This window comes from Euprymna scolopes, chromosome 13, assembly GCF_053919585.1.
Source record: "Euprymna scolopes isolate OS-2025 chromosome 13, ASM5391958v1, whole genome shotgun sequence".
In the NCBI taxonomy this organism is placed as follows: Eukaryota; Metazoa; Mollusca; class Cephalopoda; order Sepiida; family Sepiolidae; genus Euprymna; species Euprymna scolopes.
This window is the reverse complement of record NC_136494.1, coordinates 39,393,207-39,404,630: the sequence shown is the minus strand read 5'-3', so window position 1 is coordinate 39,404,630 and position 11,424 is coordinate 39,393,207. Positions and strand designations below refer to the sequence as shown.

General features: G+C 32.0%; 1 protein-coding gene across 4 annotated transcripts in view; it reads right to left on the bottom strand.

Moving 5' to 3' along the window:
- Positions 1 to 260: 260 nt before the first annotated feature.
- The window catches only part of LOC145291979 (synapse-associated protein 1-like), a 212,861-nt gene continuing 201,697 nt past the window's right edge, over positions 261 to 11,424 (bottom strand). For all 4 annotated transcript variants that reach the window (XM_080137935.1, XM_080137933.1, XM_080137932.1 and 1 more), the window contains one exon: positions 261 to 1,506. In XM_080137935.1, the coding sequence (XP_079994061.1) occupies positions 1,355 to 1,506 (152 nt within the window). In that variant the 3' untranslated portion in view covers positions 261 to 1,354. The remainder of the gene's footprint in view (positions 1,507 to 11,424) is intronic.

The window sequence follows — 11,424 nt, the reverse complement described above, 5'->3', positions numbered from 1 at the left end:
ATTTTTTTAAAATTTTTTATTTGGTCTTTTTAATGTTTTTTTTATAAATCCTTCCCATATTTATGTTCCTTTTTCTTTCTTCTTATTTGCCTCTCGTGATGTCTTTTAGCTTCTCGTTTTAAAAACATATTTACAACTTGTTGTACAAAAATATAATCAAGGATAATAACAACAGTAACAATAAATTAAAAGTTAACGCAAAAGATTTTTCAAAAACCCAAAATAAGAAAAAAAAAATACATATTTACATCCATTAACGATTTTTTTTTTTATTTGGTCCATTTTTATTTTATTTTTTTAATGTTTTTTATTTTTTTGTTTTTCAAAAAGGTATTTTTTTTTTTAATTAGCAAATTTTTTAATTTTAGAAGCAAGTGAATGGTAAAGAAGGGGTTAGCCTAGATGTGGGATCATGTCATAAGCAAAGTAGATCTTGTTGGGCTCTTTAATACGACAGGGGTGCATTCAGAAATTAGTTTTCTTTTAGTTTAGGAGCTAAGATGAACAATAACATTCGACTTGATTGTAAGCTTTAATTCAAGCCAGAAATTCCTTTCTATGAGTCAAAGGTTTCAGAACCAATTTCGTTTTTTGAATGCTCACAAAGTAAACACACATTGATCTTTCTTTAATCAATTAGAAAAAAATGCCACATGCAGCATTCAGATTATGAGCTTTCAAAATTGAAAAGTTATTTTGAAAACTTTACACCATTGATTAGAAAGCAATTTCTGCATCAAATTAAAGTTCAAAAGGCAAACAGACAGAACTATAGTCCATTTGTTACCCTAAACCAAAGAAAAAAAAACCCATTAATTTCAAATTTGTGCCCCTGTTGTATTAAAGACCACATTGTTGTTATTACCATCGTTATCACCACCATTAACATTACGCACTGACCAGTAGTGGCCCTGACCAATAAGAAGCCTAGAAGTTGGCTAAACAGCAGAGCTGATGCACTGCTGCGAATGAGTGCAAAGAGTGCCAGCCAATCAAATAACAGAGTTGGACGCACGGTACAGTGGACACATGCACGGACACACACACATTTGGCGAGGCCCAGTATCGTATTCTCTCTTTCGTACACGCAGATAGACAGACATTGGCACAAGAACTAGCAGACACATACTTTCACACCTAGTTCATCTACGCTGAGCCCGTTCTCATTCACACAGATGCACATATAACAGGAAAAGAAAGAGAGAGTCAAAGACACTCTCCTACTTTATTTTTTCTTAAGACTTCAACTACTCACAGAGTCACACTATCGGAAAAGTCATGCTCACGAGTTGTCCAATCATGCAAGCTTTTACATTCAGACAGAAACGGAAGAGACGGTAGTCTGGCAGCGGGGTCAGGCGGATTTCGTCTCGTCCTCTATCTGCTGCAAGATTTCCTTCTCCAAGTCAATGTCATCCGCTGTCACACTGTCATCCACCATCTCATACTCTTGCAGCTCCTTCTGCAACTCCTTTTCCCACTGGGGGAGATCTTCTCCTCCGCCAGCTGAAACACAGAGAGAAAAAGAAATTGAGTTTAATAAAAATAAACACATTTTTATTTTAAATATTAAATTCACAGAAATATTTATTAGGCAGAATATATTCACCACAAACTTGATATTACAATTGCTACTTATACATTATAACATTAGATGAACAGAGAGTGAAGTAAGTTTTCTTGAAATATGTCATACTGACCCACCATCAAGTGAAACTGAAGGCATGAAAGATTTATAAAAATATGAAAATCATAAAAAGTTATTAAAAAGATAAATAAATTTAACAAAACTTTTGATCAAAATTCATTACATGATTTTGCTTTTAGAAAATTTCTAAAATTTAAATTTTAAAGGGTCTTAAACAAAATTAATGATTTCACTGTATTCCAGAAACACTGGATAAATACTGTTGTTTCCCCTTATATTAAAATAAAAAGAGTTCTGTTCTGTGTAAACTTCTCAGAGTGGTCTTCCTTGCTTGTTGTTCCACAACAATTATTGACTGGAAAACAATCTTAAAAAGTTTTTATAAACGACTGTGTGTTATTGGAGTTGTGTGAATAGCAGATGAACAAGTACAGACAGCTTATTATCAAATTAATTGAGATAATCCAAAATGAATTTTAAACAGACTTATTTGAAAATAATTTTTCAAATTAATACAATTAGAATCATGTTGAATTTTAACTTCCAAAAAATTTTCAAACATTATATAGAAATAATGGATTAACTTTTTTCAAAAATAAGTTTACAAAAAAACTATTCAGTAATTTTACATAATTTGAGAACCAGCAATTGAGTACTGATAGCAACCACTTAGAGAGGATCATTTTTACGTCCACCAAAGCAAGATTATGTTTTCAATCTTGTTTCATTATGTTCAGCTTGATGTCTTCATCGTTTGACAAATAGTCGCTGAACTTGGTCAAAACTAATTTAAAACCGATTTAGTATAGGGTCAAAATCAATGTCATGGAAAAGGGGAAAATGACACTTTTGCTGAGAGTTTTTTGTTCATTGTAATGGTTCACTACTTGGCCCATGTTGTAGTCAATGAAGGCTTTGCATCTTATATGGCCTTGACCTTTAAAACTTCAGTCATGCTCAAAATTTTGACAGAATTCCAACATCTGATTTTTCCAAATTTTTAGAAATTTAAATCCCATGCAAAATTTTCAGTCTAGGCTTTTGAGTTATCCATATTTCTATGGCATAACTTTGGAAATATTTCATACAATATAGAAATGCAAGAAGACTTTGGGTTATCCTTACGTAGTCATTGGAGTATGCAGTCTCATTATATTCATTGTTTTTTTCTACTACAAATAGTAAACAGAGTAATAAAAAAATGTTATTTTCCAAAGTTGTTTCAAAGCTTTTATTTTGTAAGCTTTCTTTATTTACTGTATTATTAATGCATTATCAAACGAGCGTGTGTATTGTGGGCCAGCTGCATTCAATGGATGTATTTGACTTGAATCTTAAATATTTATAGTGATTGTAGTATTAGAAAACTCCAAGAAAGAAGAAAGCTCACCAGCTCAATTTATAAAAAAAAGGAATCAATTGCAATTCAATTTTTGAGGAACTTGTAATGTCACTTATATATGCAATATACACAAGAAATGCAGTAGAATTATGAGAAAAGATAACTAGGTTGCGTGCTAAAAGTGTAAGACAATGAATCAAGATGAGAACTCAGATGTAGAGAAAGTATATCTAGATGACAAGGCTATTGGGGAGTTTTCTTTTTTTTTTTTAACTCAACTATACCAGGGCAGCACAGAGAGGAGAAGGTGCTAGTGCAATTCTAAGAGTTAGGAGCAGATAAAGGTCAGGGAACTTCTGCCATTATTAATCAGTGGAGTGTTCTCACTCTCAGGCAAGAATCTATCAACTATGTGTACACAGTGTGATGATATATGAAAGTGAAACACAGCCAGTGATGATTGAGGATATGTGTTGCATGGCGAGTAATTGTATGATAATGAGACAATGAATGTGCAATGTGAGTTTTAAAGACAAGCTTCGTTCTGATGACCTCAGAGGTTTATTAAATCTGGACAGTGTATGGAGATGTGTGCAGAAAAGGAGACTTTGATAGTATAGCCACGTTGACAGAACTGATGAAAGTTTTGGGTTAATAGATATGAAACAGTTTCTTAACAGTTGAGTAGCACATTCATTTCACATGAGAAGACCAAGGAAAATATGGGTGAAAGTTATAAGAATGGATTTGAGAGAAAGCAGGATAAATAAAGGTCTGGTCAGAGATAGATTAGTTTGTGAGTAGCAACCCAATGCATGTCAGAATGTAAAACAGACATTAAACTAAATGCAAACTGGATTTGAACTCAGCATAGCACATTGCAGAATCTGTGTTGGTATGCATTACAAGGCATATTGAAATAAATGTGAAATATCCCGTGGAAGGTACTTTCCAGTGGACTAAATGAACTACATTCCTTAGCAATTTTTACTTTTTTTGCTTAAGATTAAATGAATGGGTCTTTTTTTTTTTTTTTTAATTCAGAGTATATTCAAATACATTGATAAACTTTGAAAATTAAAATTTTGCGAGAATTGGTAGTTGATATCAAAACATATACATAACCATTTGGTTAAAAATGGCAATTTAATAATGCACATTTAGGAGTTAGATATACACTGAATCAGAAATTTATGCAATAGTCAGCGTCATGTTTTTAAAAATCACCTCTAGAATTAAGAATCAGCATTTTTTTTTTTTCTTTGATTCCCTACTTCTGATGCTGAAACTTTTGTAGAACAAAACCGAGAAAAAAAAATCTGTTATGTATATTTCAATATAAATCATTATTACTTTGTCTCCCTTAATGTTGTTTAGTTCTTTCACACCACAAGAACTTAGACACCAGAATCAGAAAGTGGGATTGAAAAGTCAGCACCCCAAAGCACACTCTGACGATTATCAATAAACTAACCCCTTCTCAAAGAGAGAAGGCAAGATCTGGAAGGTGGACCTCCAAAAACTGTATAGGACTCAACTCCCACCGAAAATCAATAGGGATCAGATCATTACAGGAATTGTCTAATCTGTTGATTTTGACGAACAAGAATAAAAATCCCTAGCCAAATCCCTTAGTGTTACAGGCAATTTAATATATATTTACTAGATTACCTATACAGGATGATTTCCTAAACTAATGAACACACTATGAATTTTGGGATGTATATTCTATGCAACACAATACAGACACGTTTTTTGTAATCTTGAACATTTAGATGATGCATTTAAAGTATGTCTATGTATATTATTATGTATGGGACCGATTCCTAAACTAATAAACTGGTCATTATGAATTTTAGAATACAGCTTCCGGGTGTAAGGATGGATAATATGGGCTATATTCAGTTTTATGTAGAGAGGTAAAGAGGAGGTAGAAACAGTCATAAAAATCCAGATATTTCCAGTTTTTGTGAAGTTTCAACGGGTATTATACATCAATATATATTCGCCCAATTTCAGGTTATTTGGAGTATTTAAAGTAATTTTCAGGACACAACCTACCATTTGAAAATTTAAATATTTAAGATTTACATCAAGTTTAATTCATAGCCATTAGACACCAATCAAACAACATTCCTTGAATTTCAATATTTTCTTTAGACCCTTTCAGCTTAAGCCTTAAAATTTACACAATTTTTAGAATCAAAATCATGTAAAGGATTTTGATGAAAATTGAAATAAAAATTCTAAACAAAGTTTATTAGCATTATTTATCTTTATTTTAATGTTTGGAAAGGGACATAAAAGTGGTGCAAACATTTGGGGAGTTAATTTTATCTGTCCTGGGACGGGTATTTTTCTAGTAATCTATATTTCTTTAAAAGTGAAAATGTGTGTGAGAGGACAACTCTCATATACTCAATGAATTTTTGATCTACAAACTTGAAATTTGGTATATAAGGTATTCAGACATGTGGAAAACTTTTTATTCAGTTTGCATCCAGAAAAAAGGGCTGCTAAGGGGTCAAAATTGAAAAAATTGGTACGTGGAGGGGGAGGGTCATCAGGTTTTTATCTGTTTGTCAACTGTTTCACGAATGCACATACGTGAATCATTCAAGTGATAGATTCTTTATGTTAAGAATATGTAGGTTTGAAAACACATTCTAACAGTTTGTCAAGCTGGCCTAAAGGTTATCGTTCTTGACTCACTATCTTTAGGTTTTGATCTCAGCTTGAGTATTTTTTTTTACTTATAAAAAGTGAACTGTTTAGAAAAACATAATTCTTGCATGCTATATCTTAGTTTCTTTCAGTTTTTTTTTTTTTACTTATAAAAAGTGAACTGTTTAGAAAAACATAATTCTTGCATGCTATATCTTAGTTTCTTTCAGTTCTTTTTTTATTTAATTTTTTTAAAAATAAATTTAATGTTACGTTTAATACCTATGGTATTTCTGTTTATAATAAATAAAAAAATTACATTCATTAATATATAATATTTATGCATATTTTATGACTGGGCAATGCCGGACGACCTGCTAGTATATCATAAACAAGACATTAACTTTTTCATGTAATTATTAATGGTTAAAAAAAATCATGGCTTCATTTTTTGTTGTAGTGACTGGATTTTTTAAAATAACCCACATGTAATCTGACAAATTCAATTTTTAAAACTGCAATGGCCAATGTGCAGTTAAATCTTCCATTTGATTTGGAAAGACTTAACAATTGGTAGGACAGTGAAAGATGCACCATCTGTTAGTTCATGCCCTACAATTGGTTCAAAAACAAACACTATTGGGCACAGATGGCAACACAGACATCTTTTCTAGTGTCAACAAAACATGAACAAGCAAACAATGTTACATATGCACATTCAACAATTCTTAGTAAAAAAAAAAAAATGCTAACATGGAAGAACTGGTCATATCTATTAACATCCATTTTACATGCTGACATGTGTTGGAGTAATTTAAAAAATTCACTTCCAAACTAACCTATCTGGCCAGGTCATTATTTAAAACTACATAACCTGAAATGCAACAAATATGTTTTAAAAGTAATTTCCTCAGTTGTGGCAAGATTTTTTATATGCCAGCTACCCTTCCTGATGCCAACCCAGTGGGGTATGAGGACCAGTGCTTTCATTAAGACACCATCTCAACGTGATTGCCCACTAAGACTAAAGAGTGCTTCACTTTTTCATGTAATTATTAATGGTTAAAAAAAATCATGGCTTCATTTTTTGTTGTAGTGACTGGATTTTTTAAAATAACCCACATGTAATCTGACAAATTCAATTTTTAAAACTGTAATGGCCAATGTGCAGTTAAATCTTCCATTTGATTTGGAAAGACTTAACAATTGGTAGGACAGTGAAAGATGCACCATCTGTTAGTTCATGCCCTACAATTGGTTCAAAAACAAACACTATTGGGCACAGATGGCAACACAGACATCTTTTCTAGTGTCAACAAAACATGAACAAGCAAACAATGTTACATATGCACATTCAACAATTCTTAGTAAAAAAAAAAAAAATGCTAACATGGAAGAACTGGTCATATCTATTAACATCCATTTTACATGCTGACATGTGTTGGAGTAATTTAAAAAATTCACTTCCAAACTAACCTATCTGGCCAGGTCATTATTTAAAACTACATAACCTGAAATGCAACAAATATGTTTTAAAAGTAATTTCCTCAGTTGTGGCAAGATTTTTTATATGCCAGCTACCCTTCCTGATGCCAACCCAGTGGGGTATGAGGACCAGTGCTTTCATTAAGACACCATCTCAACGTGATTGCCCACTAAGACTAAAGAGTGCTTCACCTGCTTATTACTATTGGAGACTGCCTGAAACCGAAACTACACTATTTTTATAAACAAAGAGAGGCTTGATCGTGATGAAAGGCAAATGCCTGTATGTTCAGCTAAAACTTGCAAAATACTCAAACACCCACAAAGTTTTCTTTTGTTTGTTTTTAAATCAGCATAACCTCAGAAGTATATCTAAAATTTTATGAAAAACATTATTTGGAGGTCAAATGGCCATTTTATATCATTTAACGTTATCAAGAAATACACACATCTTAACGTTATTATGTAGTCTCTTTTCCACTAATTAAAGGGAAGAAACTAACTTTTTTTACAAAGTTATTTCCTTTATCCCGACTCTAGTTCGTGTATGTCCAGAGAGAGAGAGAGGAGTGGGTTGTGTGAAGAAAAAAGATGAGGAGAAACGTGGGAGTGGAGAAGAGCAAGATAGAAGTTCTGCTCCACTTTTGCAATGCCAGATAATCCTGCTAGAAAAAAAAAAAAAAAAAAAATTTTTTTTTAAACTAAGATAAGAATTAATCTACAAGCACACAGATGATTTATTTATGGACTCAGAAGAGATAAAGAGAGAGAAAACAGATTAGTTGATTTTTTTTTTTAAGTAAAATTTTGCTCATATATATATATATTTCAAAAGGTTTATCCATTTTGTTTATTTTTTATTACAGTAAGATTTACTTTGTGTGTGGCAACAGTAGAAAATCAATTATTACTGATAAAAATAAACTATTGCAACACCACGTAACACCGAGCAGTCCTGATAGTTGTAGGTAAAGTTGGTCTTTAATATTTAAGAGTATACCCGTGATCCAGTTAAAATTGATTTCTTTTTTTCCCTCAAATTTGTTTTCCATTTTCTTAGATCGAGTTTAATTTGAAATTCTTTATTTTAATTATTGTTTTCTCATAATAGTTGCTATTTCTTTTTAATAATATGCATGTAATAATTTTAATGATAAATATTATGAATTATAATAAAATTTTATAACATACGTGATATCTACAATTTAAACATTCATTAAATTAATTCTATGGAGTTTATGCCAGAACCATTTTTTCTTTTGTATTTTCTTTGATTTATTATTATACTAGCGGGGGTACCCGGCGTTGCCCGAGTGTTTGTTTCCGGGACGGGGGGGGGGGAGGAGTTTTAAAAAAATGTTATGGTAGGTAAGTAGGAAGGATCAAACCCGGAGTCATGAGTAAAAGTAGGAAAATAAAGTGTGAAAAAAAAAAACATCTGCAACGTTAACAGTTCGGCCACCAAGAAAAGTCCATTCCAGTTGTTTAGGAAAAAAAAAAAAAAAAAAAAAAAAAAAAACGACTACGGTAGGTCGGCGCGAACGTGAAAATATAATGTGAATTGTCCAGCACGCTAACCACTATGCCACAGAGCACTGCAGCTTAGTTTAGTGATTTTAAATAACTTCACATGAAAGAACTATGAAGCCAAACCGGTGTTCTCTTCTCAACTGTTCCTTGTGAACGATCCCCAAACGGTGTTAAGTGGTGGCAGGGGGAGGAGGAATTTATTAGAGAGAAAATATTTTACCACTTCCATTGATCTTAACCGATTTTGGCCGTGACTTCTCAGCAGAAAAAGTATAGAAATCTAAGATTATCGAGGAATTTGAGAAATAATAAGCCTATAACACACCTCAGATATTGTTCTGCCGTTTGTGCATATTATATTTGCATGAAATATCTTGATTTTTAATCCTATTAATGTCAAAATCAGACGGGAAAAAATGAGTTCATTTTATTTATATAGAGACAAATTTTATAATTTATAATATAAATCTGTTTTTTCTTGGAAATTTCTCAGCATTCAGGTATATTTTAACATTATGCTATTGACCTGATCTTGCTCCATATGATTTACTGTTTCTCTCTAAGTTCTATAGGATAATTAAGACCCAATTTGAAAGTTTGCCGACTATCAGGAGGGTCATAATGATGGAGCTAATGGGCAGAATCTTCTTTCACTCACGCGTGGCAAAGAAGAATAAGAAAGTTCATTAGACTCTAGGGATTACTTTGATGAGGAAACCATTAATATTTAGTTATTTCAAATAGGTAATAAAGCATAAAAATTTCACAAATAATTGAGTAAAAGGTGGGATTGTTACATGTATAGTGGGGCAGGTTATATCAATATTCCATAAAAATATTTCACTTAGTGATGCAAGCACCAAAATTGGCACAAACGACGTTCAGAACATACATTTTAAGAAAAGAATATTAGCCATCAGAAATTTCAAGATGGCTGCCAGTTTTCAAGATGGCTGCAGAAGCAAACCTGACAAATTTCAATTTTGGTGCTTGTATCACCAAGTGAAAGATTGTTTCAGCAATTTGCCCCACTATGGGGCTTTAGATGATCCATGTTAACATTGAAAACACTTATAAATTTACCAGACAATTTTTTTTATTACTTCTTTTCTTTTACAGAGGAGTAACCACTTATCTAGGCCCGGAGACCACTCAAGGATAATGGTTATTACATCCAAGAAATTTAATTGCAATTAATTGCAAGTATAATATAAATCTTGTCTCAGGATAGAAGAAATTAATAATCTAGACAAATACAAGCTTCTGAGGATGACCTTAATTTCAAACTTTACTATGTATATCTAAAAAATTAGAGGTAATAGCCCCCCAAAAATATCCTAGCTGAAATCAGAATCCTGATTTTTATGCTTGCCATTTATTATGCTGTCAAGCAGTGTATGTTTTCTAAAAATAAGGTCGTTTGTCTCAAAGTACTAAGGAATGAATGACGAATAAAAAGTACACCATTCAACTGAAATAACCTCCCTATTCATTTGATCTTGCTCCGTATCAGTTATTGTTTTCTTCAAATTCAATGGGATAATCAAGATCCAATTTGAAAGTATGCTATCTATCAGGAGCTAAGAGGCAGAATAATCATTCTATCAGTTCATTAGACCCAAGGAATTACTTTGCCGAGGAAACCATCAGTATTTTATTATTTCAAGTAGCTAACGAAGTGTAAAAGTTTACTAATATTACCAGCGAAACCGTAGCTATCATTAAATTCCCCAACATTTCTAAATTCTAAGTAAAATTCTGAGCATTTATGTTGATCCTCCTAGACTGAGAGCAATACAATCAATAATTTTCCCCACTCTTTATCTGTACCTAAACCTAAACGTAGATTCCATGAACGAAGCTTCTTTCTTAGAAATGCACGCCTATGGAATTGTCTTCCATTTTCCTGCTTTCCAACTGACTACAATATGGCTGTCTTCAAGTCTAACGTAAACAAGTTTTTGATTAACCTTTCCATATAAGTTAAAGTTTTACCGAATTTCCATTACTACCGATTACTTTATTGTCCAATTGTCTACCGTACACTCTTCAACCATTATCCTCGAGTTGCCTCTTAGCCTTGATAAGTAGTGATGCCTTTGTAAAAAAAAAAAAAAAAAAAAGATTAATGTGTAATCTCATCAAAATAACTTCAGATTCTCTCAACATCTGGTATTCATTTTCATAAATGGTATTTTATTTGAAATCCTTTATTTTTTGTTGGGAAAGGTTAGGCTAAAAAGAAATCTTTGCATCAAAACTAGAGCATCCGTTTCATTATAAACCAGAGAAAAATGTTACATTGTTTAATACTTATGTAGAATACATACCCCAGTCAGTGGCATCTTCTGGGCAGTTTATGTAAACTGCTGGAAGTTGCCGCATGAAGGATTTTTTTGTTTGTTTTTTTTTTGTTACAAAAAAAACAATTAAAAATTAAGAAAAAAATTATAATTGAAAACAAGCATTGTATGGTAATTTCAATGAAGAAACAATAAGATATTTTTGAAGTTTACGAACTATGCTGAAATAGTAATGTTATTTAGAAAGCCATTTTCACCATGGAGAGAGAAGGGGAGTTTTTAACTGCTTTTTACAATTTTGTATCTAACAGTTTAATAAAAGAAAAATATTTAAAAAAAAAAAAAAAAAAAAAAAAAACTTAAGATATCATTTGCTAATTGTTGGTTAATGCAATGCTATTGGCTAAGCGTTTCAACACCTTGCAGTGGTTTACGTAAGCTACTCAGAATAT